This window comes from Triturus cristatus, chromosome 9, assembly GCF_964204655.1.
Source record: "Triturus cristatus chromosome 9, aTriCri1.1, whole genome shotgun sequence".
Lineage (NCBI taxonomy): Eukaryota > Metazoa > Chordata > Amphibia > Caudata > Salamandridae > Triturus > Triturus cristatus.
In genome coordinates, this window is record NC_140592.1 from 92,049,413 (window position 1) to 92,068,770 (window position 19,358).

Here is a 19,358-nt window from a genome sequence, read left to right on the forward strand (position 1 = left end):
CAGTCTGTCAGGGCTTGCGCATTGGATGTGGCAGGGGTTCTGTTGAGGGGTGGCAATGATCTATCTAAGTCTACACTGAGCACTGAATTGAAGTCCCCTCCCACCAACCACGGGATTCCATTCCATTGAGCCAGTGTCTCTGTTAAACGTGTAACATAGGAGGCTTGGTCTATGTTCGGGCGTAGATGGAGCCAAACAATATTGTTTGACCATTTAACTGCCTTCTCACGAGTGTGTATCTGCCCTCAGTATCAGTCATGTCCCCTTCGCGGATAAACGTGACTCCCGCTCTTAGACATATCAGTGTGCCGTGCGCATGCGCTGAGTAAGTGGTACCAACTACCTGGCCTCTCCACCTCCTCCGCAACCGTTCCAACTCAGTGTGCGACATAAGTGTTTCCTGTAGTAGGGCGATGCCGGCTGAGCGACGCTGTAGATATGAAAATATGGAGTATCTGCATGTGGGTGTGTGCATTCCGCATACATTTCACGTGATTACGTTAACTTGTGTCATGTCTGGTTGTTGCGCCCTTCAGGGGAACCTGGGATGAGTAGAACATGACTAAATATGTGGTGCATATGGGAGCCCGGACTGACATTACTAAAACCAAAAGGATAAGCTTGAACAGTAACATTTATAACTGTTGGGGGCGAACTCTGCGGTGACGTCCGTCCAAACTTTTGTGCCCAACTATGGCAGTAACTATTCCAGTCTAGTGGCTGGTAAGGGTATGTGCGGTGTATAGCTGACTTTGGAGCTTAGCTGTCCCTCTATGTCGAAGTATTGCCACCCGCCTTCCCAGCCAGCATGTAAGGGTATACGTGTGTGAGCTGCGTGCATCGCTGGTCTTGAAATTGTGTGTGGCATGCACGCGTGAACAGTTGGGATACCATCATTTAACATTGTTCATGTGTGTAACCGGCACCTCAGCAGGACGTAGCTATAAAGTCTCTACTTGCGTTTGCAGTCTCTTTCTCGATTCACAGAATTTGTGCTCAATCAGATGATGTCATCTGCAGTGTGCGGAGTGACATCGGGCAACTGCATGTCGTCCAGGTCGTCAGGTCTTGGGGACGATGAACCGCTGGCTGTCGTTGACTCAGAGGGTCTCGCATGCCGACCTTCTCGATGTGTCGTAATCCCAATTGCTAAGGCTACTTGTAAGGCGTCCTGACGTTCCATTCTCCTCTGTTCAGAGTTCAGAGCAGCTGTGACCAAAGCCGGATTCCCTGCGTTTTCCGTGCCAACGATCCCTTCTGCCAGGTGTCTTAGTAGGCTTCGTTGTAGAGGGTCTGGGCACTGTCCACAGCCCTGACTCCTCCAACCAGCCCATACTTCGGCGGGTGAATCAAAGAAGCGGACCACACCTTTCGCTACCACTCTCAGTCTGGCGGAAAGCAACAGGTAGTAGGTGAGTTCCAGTTCACGGAGCTGGTGTTTCACAGCTGCGTAAGTGTTCCTACGCCTCTGAACTTGTGCCGTGTAGTCTGGGAATACTATGATCGAACTTCGGCTGACCTTGAGATCTGCAATCTTACGGGTTTCTCGTAGCACCGCGTCCCTGTCTCTATAATTGAGAAGTCTGAAAAGGAACAGTCGTGGTCGGGCCCGTGGGGGAGGTTTGTGTGCCGGTACTCGATGCGCCCTTTTAATTGCGAAGTGTGGCAATAGTGTTCCTGGTGGCAGGATATCTGTGAGCCAGCGATCAACATAGTCTTCTGGGTTTTGCCCTTCCTCTCCCTCCGGGAGACCCACCACCCGGACGTTATTGCGGCGGGAGCAGCCCTCCCCGTCTTCGACCCTGTCTTCTAGTGCATGCCTACGGTCTAGAATGTCCTGTAGGTCCGCGGTGTGGCTTTGGGTTTCAGCTCCATTAAAGATTGATCCTGTAAATGAACCTTCTCAACTAATTTATGGTGGTCAGCGAGCAGTACGGGGAAGTCCGAGGTGACCTTGTGGATCTTAGATTCTAGGGAGGACCTTGTCTGGTCCAGTGCAGCCCGATCTTTTCCACCAGCAACGAGTCAAGTTTGGCAGCAAGCGCTGTGTGTGGCGTGCCGCCGGTTTTGTCTCCGTCTGTGCGTACTGACTCAGAGCTGCCAGTACACGTGCTGTTCTGCTGAGCGTTTTTGCGCAGCCAGCCTATTGCTAACTGCTGTGCTGAAGGCATTCACCACAAGTGGATTGTTACTGTGTAAGCGCACGTGTTGCTCGTCCACTTGGCTGTGTGACTGGGCTAAGAGTCAATGTGCCAGGCAGTAGATCTGTTACCGGGTCTCTATTGATCAATGCTCCAACTGTGGCCCCTTTCTGGGGTGCGACGCAACCAGGGCCTCCTCATGGAGGTGCATCCCTACCAGGTTTCCCCAAGAGTGAGGCGGTGCCTTTAACTCATGGGGTGTGTCCTCTGTGATGCTGTGGTTGTAGATGGCGCCTGTTTATCGTGTTGAGGTCTTCCCAAGGAGGCGGGCTGCGTTTCTAGTGACCACAGGCATAACCACTGGATGTCCCTTCATGCTACCTTGCCAGGGCCTGGGCCTGATCTGGCCACCGGGCTCACCTGACTGTGCTGCCGGCAGGCGCACCGGCTAGGCGGTTGCTACGCAGTGTTGGTTCCCGCTCCTGGTGGCCCCACCTCGATTCACTGCTAGGCCGCGTTATGGATCCCACTGCACTGCCGATATTCCATGGGCCGTTACTATGCCCGGGACGAGATCCTTCACTGCACGCGGCTTCCTGGACTCTTCTGAGGCACTGCCACAGCGCGTCTCACCCCTGCAAATGTATTCCAATGAGTAGTGCACCCCTTCTGGACATCACCCGACCGCTCGCTCTTACAGGGCCTGACCCGCAGGCGCTGGGCTCCACTCACCACCGCGTCAGCGGGGCACCGTGGTGGGCGTCAATGGGGGCTCCCTGGCTTCCCCCTCGTGCAGCCTCTCACCTGTTGTCATGCTTCATGTAGGGATGCTCTATCCACGAGTCTCCCAGCGGGGAGCGCGAGTCTCTGCCTGTGACAGGGTCTCCACGAACTAGGGCCCCCATCACATACGGAGTGCTGTCAGCAGCCAACGGGTGCGGTCCACTGTCTCCTGCAGTCCTGCTGTCGATGTCGGCCACGTCTCGCTCCAGCTTCAGGTACCGATGCTGAAGAAAAGTGCACACGAAGATGTAACAAAACAAATATGGCTTCCACGCAGGGTCACACTGTGATGTCAGAGATGTAGAGGTCACCTGTACGTTATGACAGCTTCACTCGGAGGCAGAAGCTGACGTGCAGGCGTTTTCGGCGATACTGAAGACGCGTGCAGAGAATACCGCTTGCCGCTCGACAAATGCGGCTGAGTCAAGCGGTTAACTCTGTTCACGTACGCACACCTCACATGAAATTTTTCTCAATACTCACACATCGAGGCACTTCCATAGATCTCCTTGCCATTCACGGATTCTCTTCTCACCAGGACAGTCGTATTCCAGCTCCTCCCCTACTAAAACTCCGCTACAATTCCATACATTCCTAGGATTCCATATGGACATTAAAAATATGTCCCTCGCCAGCTCGTCACCAACTTGAAGTGTGCTGGAAACATAGCATGCATAACTCCAGTGAGGTTCGCGCCAAGAATTTTCAATTCTATTAAGGACACGGAGGCAAGGATTATGCTATTTCTTTCTTTTACTGTAAATCACAGCAGCCAATTAAAACATTCAATTAGTTAACACAAACTACATTGTCCATGATGCTTTGCATCAGTCACGCCCTCTTAGCCCCCAATAAGAGCCATGAGCACAGTCCCATCATCCTCTTTCTTTGCTCGAACTTTAAAAGTCCACTAAGTCAACAAAACGATCAAATAACATCCTCCAACAAGGAAGTTTAACAGGAAACCAATGTCCATAGAGAGACTTCAACGTGAAGAAGCTTCGTATTCAGATTTTTTATCTGCTCCTAGAAGAAAAGCAGGAACAACCCGTAATTTCTGCTTATTGTAAATTTCCAACATTACTTCATCTACGGATGGGTAAGCATGAACAATTTTATTGTACATAGCCGGGTGGGATAATCCTCGTCTCTGTGTCCTTAATAGAATTGGAAATTCTTTGCCCGAATGCTAGCAAATTTTTGATTCTATTACAGGATCGGAGGCTTTGGATTATGCTAGTTTAACGCTTATCAAAAACAACAGATGTTATATCTCCCACCGGCTTATAATAAAATTGTTTGAAAGTTGATTCAGATGACCAATCGGCACAACGCATAATGTCTTGAATGTTAGAACCTAACATTTAAGATTTTGATGCCATGGCACCACGCATGAAATGGGCACCAAACATTTGAATGTCAATACCAGCTTCTTTCATAACATAACATAACGAAGCCATCTGGCTATCGTAGCAGCCGACACAGGCTTAAAGGGCTTTTGCAAAGCAATTAAATGTTGAGTAGAACCCTCTGGTCTCAGAGAACGAGTACATTCCTCATATGTTTTTAAACATTGCACAACACATAACTTGTCATTGCTAGGAAAAGCATTATAATCAATGTGTCTTGAAAGAGTCTTTGTACGTCCTGTGATAGTAAAGGAAACTCCTTCCGGAGTAAATACTCTACCTGTAATGTCCAAGGCCCGCACGTCCGATGAACGCCTACAAGCTGATAAACATAAAAGCATCGCCAATTTGGCAAACAACTGTTTCCTAGATAGAAGATTGTTCGCTCGCCAACTATTAAAGAGAAACACACAAGATGATGGACGGAATGTTGCACATTGGCAAAACATTCACCCCCAGTCACAGATCTGGGTTTAATCCATCGTTATTTTGCTCACCACGCCACCCCAATTCAGACATGGCCATATGCAAATCAGTCTTGACCCTGTACCTCATGGGAACAGTCCAGCCCGAATTTCCAAGCCATGTCTTCCCTGGACCGTTATCAAGCATCCTAGGACCGGTTTCGGGGTTTCACCCCTCTTCAGCCAGGATAGCTTGACTCCAGTGGCGTAGTGAGCACGGGACCCACGTCTGGGCCTACCCTTCCCACATAGGGCGAACAGCAAAACACACAAGATGATGGACGGAATGTTGCACATTGGCAAAACATTCACCCCCAGTCACAGATCTGGGTTTATTCCATCGTTATTTTGCTCAACACGCCACCCCAGTTCAGACATGGCCATATGCAAATCAGTCTTGACCCTGTACCTCATGGGAACAGTCCATTCCGAACTGCCAAGCCATGTCTTCCCTGGACCGGAATCAAGCATTCTAGGACCGGTTTCGGGGTTTCACCCCTCTTCAGCCAGGATAGCTTGACTCCGGTGGCGTAGTGAGCACGGGACCCACGTCTAACGTCGATCTCGGGAGTTTCAGCCACCTTGTTTGGTAAATCAGGCCGAGGACACTCTAACCTGAGCCGATTACGGACTTCCTTATCGAACTCTTTGCGAAGGTTCTCGTGGAGATACTCGGTAACATCCGGTGCCGGAGCCCAATCCGAAGATCGGGGTGTACGATATCGCTTGGGTTGAAGGTAAAGGGAGTATTGGGTGGCATTTCTGGGGTGGATGAAGCCACCTGTTTAGCTTTCTTCTTGGGAGAGGCGTCTTCATCTGTTGTGGTAGTGTCGGTGTCAGTGGTATCTGTCCGCATAGACCTTCTGTTTTCTCTTCGCCAACGCAAGCCCAAAAGGAGCCCAATGGGCTCGCTTGCGCTGAGCACGTCGGCCGTGAACCCTTAATTAGGGAAGGCCAGGACACCAGCCACCAGACCCAAATCCACCACCAAAGCGGTCAGGTACTCTCGTGCCGAGTAGCGCGTCTGTCAGGAATCAAACCCAGCAGTACTGGCAAGCAGGACAGAGTCCCGTCTCTGCGAGCGACGCGCGCCCTCACAATGTGCAACACAGACAATAAAAAATACCACGAAGCACACAATGCTCAAATATAGTAAATAAGCAGCATTAATACATGTAGCAACTCATGCAAATTCAAGTAACTATAGCGCTAAGCACTTTGTCAAGCACGATAATTACAACAATGCAATAATGCAATATCAAGAGGGGAAGTACTTAGCTCTGCTGTGAGCAGCAAAGAAAGAGGATGATGGGACTGTGCTCATGGCTCTTATTGGGTGCTAAGAGGGCATGACTGATGCAAGGTATCATGGACAATGTAGTTTTTGTTAACTAATTGAATGTTTTAATTGGCTGCTGTGATTTACAGTAAAAGAAAGAGATAGCATAATCCGAAGCCTCACGTCCTGTAATTGAATCCGTTAATAAGCTTCTTACACAGGAAACAGGTCTGCTAGGCTCCCTTGCATCCAACGATCTAACCATCATGTCATCCACCAGACATTCCATGCACCTACACAGCAGAACAAGCAACACAACAATGTCTGCATTGGTTTTTTATTTTACATTTCTACTTTAACTGTTGTGATGATATCCTGACAAGTCCAGTTGGCCTGACTTTCATCAACTGCACCCAGTGTGTTGTGTTCATCATATAGGGAAGGGGGTCGTTCAGCAGTTTTCGGATTCCGGGCTTGCTGTTGAGCAGGCTGTAAGTGGTATCTCCAGCATAGAGGCTACAGGGTGCATTTAGGGAGTTACCTATTCATGGGACTCTCTTTAGTATGCGCCCTCTGTTAGTTGTGAGGTCCTTTAGATGGTTTCCCCTAAGCAGTTTCCATCTGCCATCCTGTATATTATTGTGAATTGGTGCATAGTATTTCATACTGCATGCAATAAACAAAGTATTTTTCATTTTGATAAGATAAATAGCTGACTAATCGTTCTTTGCTGCATTCCAGAGGGCTGCATGTCTGGCCCACAGCTCCTCCCATTAGTAAGCTTTGGACTGCTCTGCCTTAACACCCTGAGTGAAAAGTGTTTAAAAGAGGCCCTTGGTTCTCAGTAAAGGGAAGATTGTGGCCTCATTATTTGAGAAGGACTCACATCCTTCCTAGATACTAACCCATTTTCTTACAAAAGGCAACATCACAAATACAACTTAGGGAATATTTCTTAAATAACATTCAGAAGTCAGCACTCGCTGTATCCCAAGCACATATGGCTGGCACCAGAAGAAAAAACATATCAACAGTTCTGTGGGAGGTATTTTATCATTGTCAACACTAGCCGTAGCCGTGATTTTGGTGGTTGTGCTAGGAAAATATCCTCCTGGGAGCAGTCATTTCTAAAATCATTTTCCTCCATTCTACAGGGGATAATTACCTTTCCAGCTTTTGAAAAACTTTTCAAAGTAATTATGTACTAACAGTATCTTCACAACTGGCTTAGACTAAGGTTCTATGCAGCTTCAGCACATGGAGGAAAATCTGTTTACATGGTGCATGTTGGGAGTGTCTGTCTCCTTTTCAGGAGAGGTAAGCATAATGAATAGATCTATTAACCAGCAGCCAAAGGTCAACTTTGCTGTACAATACTGAATATTCGGAGTGTCAGTAAGAACCTATTACACTGTGCATTGCTTATACACTCACTAAACCCAAATGCGTGCACATATAGGCACCATTAAAGAGAGGGGTATGTTACAGAATTGTGCTGTGCATCAGTTTGGTTTATGTTTGAGCTTCATGGCTTCTTTTATGAACACTTGGCTGACTGCTGTGTGGCCTGATTCTTTATTGTATCTTTCCAATGACTTTGTGATCTGATACGTTTATAAGAAATGTTTTAAACTTTATTTACTTAACGTGGCATTTTTCATCTCAGGTGAAGTTATAGATGCTTATGGTAGTGGTCGAGTCCCTCTTCCGTGGGACATCCCAGTGACAGTTCCTGCCATGTTCAAAGATGCTAACCAAACGATCAAGGTGCCTCGCTCGTCCTCTGTTAAGGTATGCTGGCACCATGTGTTTTCTAACTTTTGTTGCACCATCCGTGATGCAGGAATAGCACCCTGTTTGATCAATATTCCATCTGGCAGTTTGACCAAAGATTACCTTTTAATAGTTTAAAAAGATGTAGAAATCCAGATCTCATTTGAGGGTTGATGGCTTGCTTTCTCTTCTAAACTTTCTCGATATGACAAACAGATGAGCACCTTCATCAATAGGCCATTATATGAATTTTAGACATTTGATCCAAGGACTTCACTTCTAAATCTTAGTTTTTGCTTTATGTGTGGACATATATGCAGAAACAATTAAATACATAGTATAAATGACGTGTCCATACAATTACCTTTATTTTCTTCTATTTTTCCTTGATTGCAGCCCTGTGAATCATGTTTGGGTTTGGGACAAAATATCTGCAAAAAATGTAATGGAGCCGGCAGGGTGAGTGCATCTTGTTGCAATATCAGCTCATACTGGTAGGAATTGCATGCTTAATATTGTTTTCCTGTGAGGCTCAGGCATGACATGTTTTTGTAAAGCCTTTCAGAAAATTTTAAACTAAAGGAGACATTAAGAGATTGGTGAGTACATGGGGAGCCACCTCGATTAGTTTGTCTCCCTAAATATTTCTGACAAGCCAACATTTTCCCTTTCTCATTTAGAAATAAGAGAGCTGCTTGGTCTGCAATGAACGATCCAGACTCTGCTATCATAAACTTATAGCTCGTGTAAATTACTAGTCACAGGCTATAGTATCAAAAGGATTTTGCCTTTTCAGCTAGGTTTCTGATGCCCTTTTTCTCAAGTTTGTGATTGACGTTTATCCATGGTAGTTTTCAGGATCCTATAGAAGGAGGGTGGGAGCATTCTGCCCCATATCCCAGCACTCATTTCTCCCTTATACATCATGGTAAATGCAGTGCATAATAACACTTATTCAGTGACAGTCTTCAGGTTTTCACCCTTGTTGGTGCAGCCACTGCTGTGTATCTCTAAACATGTGTTTCAGGATAGTTGTCCTTCTTCAGTACTGAGCCAAACATCAATTTTGGGATGCTGGAAATGCTGCTCAAAGTCTTCTCGCGTCTCTGTACCATTCTCCGGGCGCAGGTGCATCAGCCAGAGACCGTTAGCTCAAGGGAGCCTCTTTGAACAAAACGAGGGTGGGAGCACGCTGCCTCACATCCCAGCACTCAGTTCTCCCCAGTACATTATGGTAAACGCAGTGCATGATAACACTTACTTCAGTGGCAGTCTTTACTTTTTCACCCTTTTTGGTGCAGCCAACTGTTTATCTCTTGTCACGTGTTTCAGGATAGTTGTGAGGATGTGAGGAGTGTGTTCCCACCCTCCTTCTGTTTAAAAAGCCTCCTTGAGCTTCTAAGCTGATGAGCTTGTGCTGATGCACCAGCGCCCAGTAAGTGGTACAGAGCCCTTGGAAGACTTTGAGCAGCATTTCCCTCACCCCCAAAATGACTTGTTACTCTCTACTGATGAATGAATGAATCCAGAAACACTTTCTAGCGATACACAGAACAAGTTGCACCAACAAGGGTAAAAAATGTAAGTAAGTGTTATCATACGCAGTATTTACTAGGATGCACTTGGGCAAATTGAGCGCTGGGATGTGAGGCAATGTGCTCTCACCCTCCTTCTGTAGTTATCAGGAATGTCTGGGTTTTTTGATTTTGCAGAAACAACCCCTCTGCTTTGTCCAGCCAGCAGTGCTTTTTCACCTAAAGCAACGCCTGCGCTGCAGGAGCACCTTTGGTGAAATGATCCTTGGCGAGGTAGCAAACATATCTCACAATTGCAAATGGTTCACCTCCAGGCTGATGGAGCCTGAATTCTTCCACCCTGGTGGGTTGGCACACTACCCCCCAAACTGTAAATAATGCCCTAAATCTTCAATCCCTCACTCCCAATATGACATTTTGAATGTGCACTAGTTCTACACAAACATCTTGCAGCTGATGTCTCTAACGTTAGCTATATAAATCGTCTCACTGCTTTAAAGTGGCGTTTGCTCCTGTAAAGTTGGCCACATCTCATTATGAGATTGTCAACCAAATTGGGCCATTAGTTCAGAGATTCATCAGATCTTGCCGATCCTAAACAAAACCAACTCAGACCAAAATATGGAAAGATTTAGGCCTATCACTAACCTTCCTTGCCTCCACAATTTAACTGTTTCATAAAGAAGAATTCCCTACTAGCCATTTCTCAATCAGGCTTCTGAGAAGGACTCGGCAGGTTACACCCACGCTGGAAGAAAAGGATGGCCTTCCTCACATACTGGATGAAGGTGAAGCCTGCCTCCTGATACTACTGGACTTGTAGGCAGCCATCTACTCAATGGATCAAGATCTGTTACTAAAAACCTTCAAGCACAGGTGGGCTTCAGGGACACTGTACTCAACTGGTTCAAGGCCTTCCTAAAAGGCTGATCACATCAAATAAAACTGAACAACTACTTACCCTCACACAAAGAAGAAACTTGCAGAGTTCCACAGGGAGCCACACTCTCCCAAATGTTATTCTATTTGCACGCCGAACCTTCAAGAGACCTAAATGTGTAAATGACAATCCTTTGCATTCAAAAATGTCATCATTCAATGGTATCCCCACTCTACAGGTCAGTCTAAGAAAATTGTATTATTGAAGGTTTTCACACTGCTTAAAACTAAACCTGTAAAAACTGAATTTATTCTCCTATCCTGAAAAGGAAAGGTAATATCCACTCATGTTTAATAACATAACTATCAAATTTTGGTCACGTCCATCACTCAACATCAAGGTCAAATCCTGAGGTTTCATTATGGATTTCTCTCCATCTCTGATCCTCCTCGCCAACAAATAGACTCAATCTGCCAATTTTCACCTACACCAGTTAAAGGAACTAAAGCATTTACTGTCCCACAATCAACTGAGAACTGCATTTTGCTCTGTGGTCATCCAGGATAGATGCAGGCAGTGGAATTCTCTATCTGAAAACCTGTCAATCATGGCTGGTAAAGAAAAAATCCTTCTCCGGCTCAGCCCCAAGCACCTGCAACTCCATACCCATGCAGTTCAGATTGGCTCCTGACCACTATTCTTTCAGCAAAGGTCTGAAAATGCACCTCGGCAGAATATACTTTGAAATATTTGACCCTTAGAACTCTAATTCTGTTGTATTACACTGAATCTAGACACTCCAATTGGATTCTAGCCATGGACGCTTGATTCTTGATAGTGAGTTATGACATAATAGGGCCCCCACACTTTTTCACTGCACGCCTCCCTATTCCCCCAACCTCTCTCCCCAGCACTTTGAAAGTCCCCCTGTTACTTAAACTGTCCAAATGTACTCTGTTTATTGTTTACTGAGGTTCTCTGTTCATTGTTTTACGAAAGAGCTTGAGTAGCTATCGGGGTTCTGGCACTATATAAAACTGCTAAATACATAAATAAATTAGGTTTGTATGTTGCCAAATATAAATATCCATTCTAATAGTATTTGCTTGGCTGTTCTTTTTCCTAAAGGCCAATGTGAGCAGAGAGAGGCCCTCCTGGAACCAGGTTTTGAACTTGTTTAAATGAGAATATAAAGGGGCTGGAAGAAAAGGGAGGGCAGGGAGCTGGTGACGGTCACAATTGTTAATCCTGGCAGTGGGTTAAACTAATTCTCTGAACATTCAAAGCTCATTTCAATGAGCTGTGAGAAAACATAGTAGAAGTACAACTGCGCCTGGGTGAAAGTGGGAACTTGACAGAGAAGGGAAGACTGAGAAAGGAGCTGATCAACCCCTGCTGTCTTAATTTTAGTCAGTGGGGAATGGCACTGTCATGTCTCCCCTCATTCCAGCCACATCAGACCCATATGCATGTTCCCGCTAAGCAACAACCCTGCACCCCTCCCCACCCCCCATTAACTAGAAAGTTGATTTCTTGCTTCATCTTGAGGCACTATATCGTTTGTGAGGTGATGGAGATGCATTCTGAATTATCTTGCCATAGCCAAATGGACACAATTATGGTTCAAGTTCAAAATATCTTTCATAGCACAGACCATTATGCATTGTCAATAAACATTACATCTGAATCAATATGTTAGCCCCTTACTTCACACCCACAGCCAGATTACCAAAAACAATGATTCTTGTTATGCTTCAGGTAAGCTCCACAATATTAAACGTAAGCCCTGCAACCTCTGGTACACCGAAGAACCTTACTTAAGGGTTATCTGCCAGTAACAATACTTGATCTTCTGTGCAGATGAATCTTAAAAAAACCTATGGACGTAGTGCAAAAGGAGATCTCGTTAGCAAACTCCAGCTTTTACTGACAAACCAATGGTAATGCTATCAATTAATGTGAAGCTTAATGTAATGGTGCCCAATGCATCAGTTCTCTCCACACACATTCCATACCAGATTTCATTGAAAAATCAACAGACATCATTTGGGTTTTTAGTTGAAAAAAGGCAAGATCTTTTGCAGCAATTATTTAAGCAATCAACCAGCTATGCCTATTTCCACTATTCTCTGCCAGACAACTGAATGGTTGGCCATTCACTTATATACACCAATCGACTAGTCCAATACCAACTCACCCATTGTAGCCACTTCCAATAAGGATGACAACGCTGGTTGTCCACATTTTCAATCATGCTTATGCCTCTCTGAAAGTGAATACATTCTACACCTCCTACATATACTTTTTGAACTTGGCACGTGCCTCCCTGATTGCTCACTCATTTGGGAAAATAAGTTAAAAGTAATTTGCTGTTAAACTCCAAACAAACACTGGAACACCTAGCCTCCTGGTAAAATTCATAAACTACCACAATTCATATACTGGAGAACTCTTTTTTCCACTGCAATCGTAGAGGCATCGGTCAGCTAATCCAATGGACCTCTTCCCAGCTTTCGACATGGTAGGCCACAAAACATAGTTCACTACCTGAGCACAACTGATTGGAGTTCTTTCTCCTCATTCTTCTCTAATCAAATTGCATAGGCTCACTTGTAGAAGATCAAATCACCTATTGTATGCATCCCTTCTCAGAACCTAGTTTATCACCCAAGCTCTTCAACCCTTACATGGAGGCTTTATTGGTCTTTGCTAGTCATACAACTATTTCTCATACTTCAATATGGCAATGGCATCCAACTATACCTGTTTTCTACTCCTGCATTGTCCAAAATAGAAGGCTGCTGGTCCGTTATAAAGATATAGATATATAGTTTCTTCCTCTACAACCAAGATTGGTTTTGTTCTTCTTACAAATAAAATCACCATGCTTGTGAATAACAAGAGACTACGCTTTCTCTCCTATCACCACCTCTAGTAACAAATTATTTGTCTTTTGAATTGACTCCTAACCAGCCATTCAAAACCGAAAAACTCAAGATGCAATGTTGCAGCCATCCTTTATCTGCAACACCATATGGTATGTGCCCTAAACGAACATACAGCCCTGGTAAAATACATGATCTTCTACTATCTTGATGACGTAATGACCTACTCATTGGCTTTCCTGGTCCTCCTTGAGACCTCTACATGGAAAACTGATCAAGATTGCTCAAATTGTTAAATAAGTCGGTTGCGCCACTCAACTGAGTGGAGTCCCCCGGGCTCCTATGCCCCTCAATTGGGTTTCAATAAAGTAATCAAAAGTTCTACATAGGTTAATGTTTCATGGTGTTTTATTCACACACAAGTTTCTTTAAAGATTTCTTTTAGCATTATTCCACACTACGCGAGAATCATCACGCCTAACTCGAAACGTTCCCCCTGATGAAGGCATGTTATGTTAATGCCGAAATGCATTGGGACTCCGCATTGGAATAATGCTAAAAGAAAACTTTAAAGAAACTTGTGTGTGAATAAAACACCATGAAACATCAACCTATGTAGAACTTTTGATTACTTTATTGAAACCCAATTGAGGGGCATAGGAGCCCGGGGGACTCCACTCAGTTGAGTGGTGCAACCGACTTATTGTATCACATTACGCTCTTTGGTCAGAGAGCGATTCCCCGAGGACCCGACAACTATACAAACATTTGAACTTTCAAATAGCAGTGCGTCCAGCTAAATACCCCCAAGTTCAAATTGTTAAATGTCATAGGAAGCATGGCTAGGGTTGGCCACATTACTCAGCCCTTGCCAAAGTAACTTTGCTCTGCCTACAGACCAGCATTTTATTCAAATCTTGTACTTTATATGTTGTTTCATCAAAAAAAGCCAAAACTACCAACACACCCCATCAAAAAGCTCTCTATTTCCTGTGGGAGCTGCTCATTAAAATGCCAAGAACTGGCTAGCAAAGAGATCTCGTGGTTCAAGGAGCAAAAACAACAACAAAAAAATTGTCCTGGTCTTCACTCCATAGGATATCGAAATCTCTTCCTCTTTCAATGTGACTACCCCCCGCCCCCACCCCACCCCCACTGTCTTTGTATTCAGGTGCTACTCCAAGTCCTCCTACCCCCACTGCTTTTGAATTCAGGTACTGTTTCAAGTCGTCCTATTTATGATGCATCCGTATGAAAGCTCTTCAAATGTATACAACTATAAAAACACCTTGTAATTTGAGTGTCTACAGTAATTACAAAGTGCAAAATCATCATAAGAAGCATCCTCAAACTTCTTTATAGAACTCTCTTCAAAATTCATCAAAGTGTGTATTTTAGAATTGATTTTGCCCCACACACTAAAAGGATAGCCATTTAAATTACATCAATGTTTTCAAAAAAAGAGACATGAGCTGAAAGAAGTGCAACATTAGATGTATTAAACCCTTGATAGCAATTGCACAAACCAATATATACCAGAGCCACCGCTCTTTTTGAAAACCCTATGTTCTCTGCAGAAATTATGGAGACAAGTTTTATTAATTGGATCATTAGTTGTCTAAGAACTATGGGGATAATATGAATTGGAACACCATGAACAGTTTTCTTGAGCTTCAGGCTGAACCCTCTTTACTCCTACAGGATTATGTTACATACGGGCAGTTGTTGCGCTGGATATTACAACAGGCAGACCTAGGGTAGGCAGGACTCTTGTGGGACGCTAAGTGGAGCTGATGTGTCCATGTCTAATGGACCTCATGGTTGAAAGGGGTGGATGAAATCATCAAAGGGTGGAGACATAAGGCAGGAATCAAGGGCCTCAACTCCTTCTGGCAGAGAATGCTACAGATCACACAGTGATCGTTAGGGGATCGAGTTTAAGAAGAATAGAAATATTTTTTTATGTATTGCTTGTGCACCCGAAAAAATCAGTAGAGTGTAACTTTTTCAAGTGGGTGGTAGAAGCTTGGAGCATACCATATTAGAGTTTCCACTCAGCGGAGTTACGCCATTGGATAGCTTGCTTATAGAAACTCCAATCTCGAGGATAAAAATAACATTTAAGCAATTATTCTCAGCGAGCATAGTCTGGATATGGAATTCTATCCCTCCCCCTGTCAGGACATATTGCTCCTACGGAACATTCGCAATCAGAATGGAGCAGAGACGCTTCTTGATACAGCATCCCCTCTATGAAAGCCTACCTGGTCCGAATGCGTGCACTGATGGCCCTCGCCAAACCCTGGATAAATTGCTCTAGTCGTATATTTTACTAGAACTATTTGCTGTTTTGATTATGCTTTATAGAACCTATAGTGAAGCCGCTCGCACAATGGATTACTCTCTTGCACTATTGTACTGTATGTTTTTTTGCATTCTTTCTGACCCAGAGTTTATTTCTGCACCCGCTGTACAGTTCAATAAGTGTGTCTATTGATGCAAAGTTGGATAAACTGCAAGTTGTATCATTTACGATCTGTAAAATTCTCTGCTGCTCCATATGGTCCATATTAAGTAAAACTGCAAATAAATAAATACATTAATAAAATGTAATATTTATTTCTTGTGAAATGCTGAAAGTTGACACACTTGAAAGGTCTTCTATTGCACTGTGTTTTCTACTTTGGTACTGTAACTAGGGCTTCATTCCTCCTCTCTTGATGCTCCTGCTTTGGCCAGTAAAGGCCTCTTGCAGGCTCATAATGGGCCCCTTATGGATGATGCAAAAATAACAAGGCTAACAGGAACCTGAGTTTGCAAAATAATGAATGAAAATGGTCTCTGAGTATTCACTGTAGTAGTAGAGATCCTTGAGGGAGGTAGCACAGCTCGGTCAGTGGTTGACAAGGGAATGTGATGTTATTGTTCAAAAGCACGATCGCTTCAATCCAAAAGCTTTGAGGGAAGTAGAAAACTGCGGCAGTATCGGAAATGATTATTTTTAACTCATTTATGTGTTTTTTGCACAGGTTGTGTGCATGGTGTGCAATGGCTCTAGATATCAAAGGAATGAGGCTTGTTCCCAGTGCAATGGCATTGGCAATGCAAGGTAAGCACTTACGGACAACCCCACTACATTAGTGTTTTATTTTTTCTGATATACCCTCATACATATTCTTGCCACCTTTTCTATTTTTACAGTCTTGCTACAGACAGCTCCACAATATTCCACAGAGTGTACCCTTGCATATGATAACGTGGCTTTCTCATCAATCTCAGTTGTTTCTTATTGTTTTTTTCCTCCCAATTCTTTGTTTGTACCTCCCCGGGAACACATCTATTTTACCCTTGCTTTTGATCAGAGGCGGCTGGCATAGCTTGCAGGTGGCAGGACAGGCAGGTCGCGGGCTGCACGGGGGGGGGGAATGGGGGTTGTGCATATATATATATATATATGTTCGAGGCATGTGGGCTGCTGAATTCATATCTGTGCATAGATCGCCACCTAGTGTTGGGTCCGGATGATTGCACATTGTTGTCCTGGAAGAGTCTTCGAAGTATCACGAGATAGGTGGCTCCTCCCCTGGACTACAGTGCGCATGGGCATCCTCTCCATCCTCAGATTGTTTTTTTCCGCCATTGGGTTCAGATGTGCTTATCTTAGCTCAAGTTAGGAAAAACTTTTCGGTATCGATAGATTATTTTATTCACCTTTATCGGATCGAGTTCGGTCCGAACATCAATCAACGTTGGAGGATGGAATCGAGGACTCCCTTCAAGAGATGTCCTCTATGTCACGCCAAATATCCACACGTCGATGTCCACCCGGTGTGTAACAAATGTTTATCACCGGATCATGATGAGACCAAGTGTATGGCCTGCGCCCGGTTCCGGTCCAAGAAAACACTTCGGAATCGACGAGCGGCTCGATTGGAGGCCAACAAATCGGCGCCTACCCCGGTCAATATATTCGGTACAGAGGATGAAGATGTCGAGAGCGTCGAAGAAGTAGAATCGGATCCTGCTTCGGAGCATGACTCCCAATCTTACGATGACGACGAGGAGATCTTCGAGGAAGAAGACGTCGTCGACGAGGTAGGAGACGACGATGAGGCCCTTGGGGCCGAGGAAGATAGCTCAGGCGAAGAGCTAAGCCAATCCGTCCATACGGAGGCCGAGGGACATAGTCTCCATAAGGCTCAGGTCGAGGGATCGCCTGCGGGCCTTACCCAAGATCGGTTGGATCGTTCTACAGCCCCGCCTGCAGGCCCGGCTTCGAACATTACAAAAGAGCCAGAAATATCTAAAAACACTGGAGTCGATCCCGCAAAATCGAAACCAAAAGCTGCACCAGTAAAATCGAAACTGAAACTGGTCCTGGTCGGATCGAAGGCATCGAAACCTTCCAATCCGTCAACACAAAAGAAGGACATCGGAGCCGAACAACCTAACAAGGACTTCGGCACCGAGAAACAAACAAAGGCCCTCGGTCCCGAAAAGACGCAAAGGCCTATGGCACCGAAGGTTGGGGCTCCGAAGACCACAGTCAGGGTGGTCGATCAGACTACATCGACACCGAGGGGTGCTGAGACTGCAAAGATGCCCGATCAACAAAGCGTCGACCCGAAACTTCGGATCGAAGCCCCTAAAACAGCAAAGAAACCGGAGACCGCGTCGAAGCCTGTCTCCAAAGAGCCTGTCGGATCAAAAGCACCGTCAACATCCATGTTAAAGCAGGTATCGGAGTCCCTAAAGCGCATCAGGGAACGGGACACTCTCGAACCGAAACAAGGCCCCGAACCAAAGAAGGTCGCCAAAGCTCCCTCGACGCCGGCGCCTATCACGTTTGGATTGCCACCACCGGGGACATCTAAGATGTTCGAACTTAGGAAGAGTATCGAGCACCCAAAAACAACGTCCACTGAAAGAACAGATGTCGAAGACTCACAGGAGCAGTTTATCGACGTAGACACTGGTAGACTGCTGTTCCGCAAGCGCAAAATTGTCCCAGTAAACACTTTGGATTCATACAAAATCCCACTCAAAAAGAAAACGGCGTCAGGTTCCACACCAGTGCTTGTGGAACCTTACCAAACATATAAACAGGAACCACAATATTTTTCTCCCACACACTCGGAGGCGGATGCAGGAGACGGCTATTATGAGGATATCACTTATCCTATGGATGATGACCCTGATGACCAACAGCACGACCAGGATCAAGCATGGGGTGACCCTAATGACCCTGGAGACACACAAAATGCTCCTGACACTCATGTTTATAATATAAAACCATCTCCCGCTGAAGATACTGCTGCTTTTAATGCCCTCATTGAACAAGCAGCTGCCAATCACGGAATGGAACTTCATTCTGACTCTGTGGAAGAGGATTTCTTGGTGGACACGTTCTCAACATCAGAAAGAATGGTCAAGACTCTACCAATGCTAAAAGGGGTTCTTAAACATGCTAAAGACATCTTTAAGGAGCCAACCAGAACACGGGTATTAAACCCAAGAATAGAAAAAAAATACAGACCAGCCCCAGGAGACCCTATGTACATTAAGGGTCAATTGCCATTAGACTCAATGGGAGTTTCTAATGCTCGCAAAAGAGCAAACTCGCAGACTACTGGTGATGCTCCTCCTCCGGACAAAGAGTCCAAAGTGCTTGAAACATCAGGAAAAAGGGTGGCAGCACAAGCAGCAAACATCTGGCGCATTGCCAACACCCAGGCACTCCTAGCCAGATACAACAGGTCCCACTATGATACCCTAGAAACACTTATAGAACACCTACCAGATGACTACAAGGAGGGAGCGGAGCTCCTCATCAGAGAGGGACAGCTCATTACAAATGCGTCCATCAAATGCGCACTAGATGCAGCTGACACTGCAGCAAGGGCAATCAACACTAGTGTGATGTTGAGGAGGCACGCATGGTTGAGAATATCAGGTTTCAAACCTGACATTCAAACTAATATCTTGCATCAACCAGTCAACCCAGACTTTTTATTTGGCCCAGAAGTTGACGCCACACTAGAAAAGATTAAAAAGGACACTGAAAATGCAAAATCTAGGGGGCTCTACAATCGCAGCAGTTTCGGAGTGGCTCCTTTCGTCGCCCCAGGAATGCAGGAGCAGCTAAAGGTCAGGGGTCCCAGCAGCAGTACAATAAGGGAGGTACCCAGAGTACCTATAATAAGAACAAT

At 45.2% G+C, this 19,358-nt stretch overlaps 1 protein-coding gene across 2 annotated transcripts in view; it reads left to right on the plus strand.

The window, feature by feature from the left end:
• LOC146797466 (protein SSUH2 homolog) overlaps positions 1 to 19,358 on the plus strand; it is a 223,024-nt gene that overhangs the window by 142,094 nt on the left and 61,572 nt on the right. For both annotated transcript variants that reach the window (XM_085624493.1, XM_085624492.1), the window contains exons 7-9: positions 7,743 to 7,867; positions 8,246 to 8,308; positions 16,179 to 16,258. In XM_085624493.1, the coding sequence (XP_085480619.1) occupies positions 7,743 to 7,867; positions 8,246 to 8,308; positions 16,179 to 16,258 (268 nt within the window). The remainder of the gene's footprint in view (positions 1 to 7,742; positions 7,868 to 8,245; positions 8,309 to 16,178; positions 16,259 to 19,358) is intronic.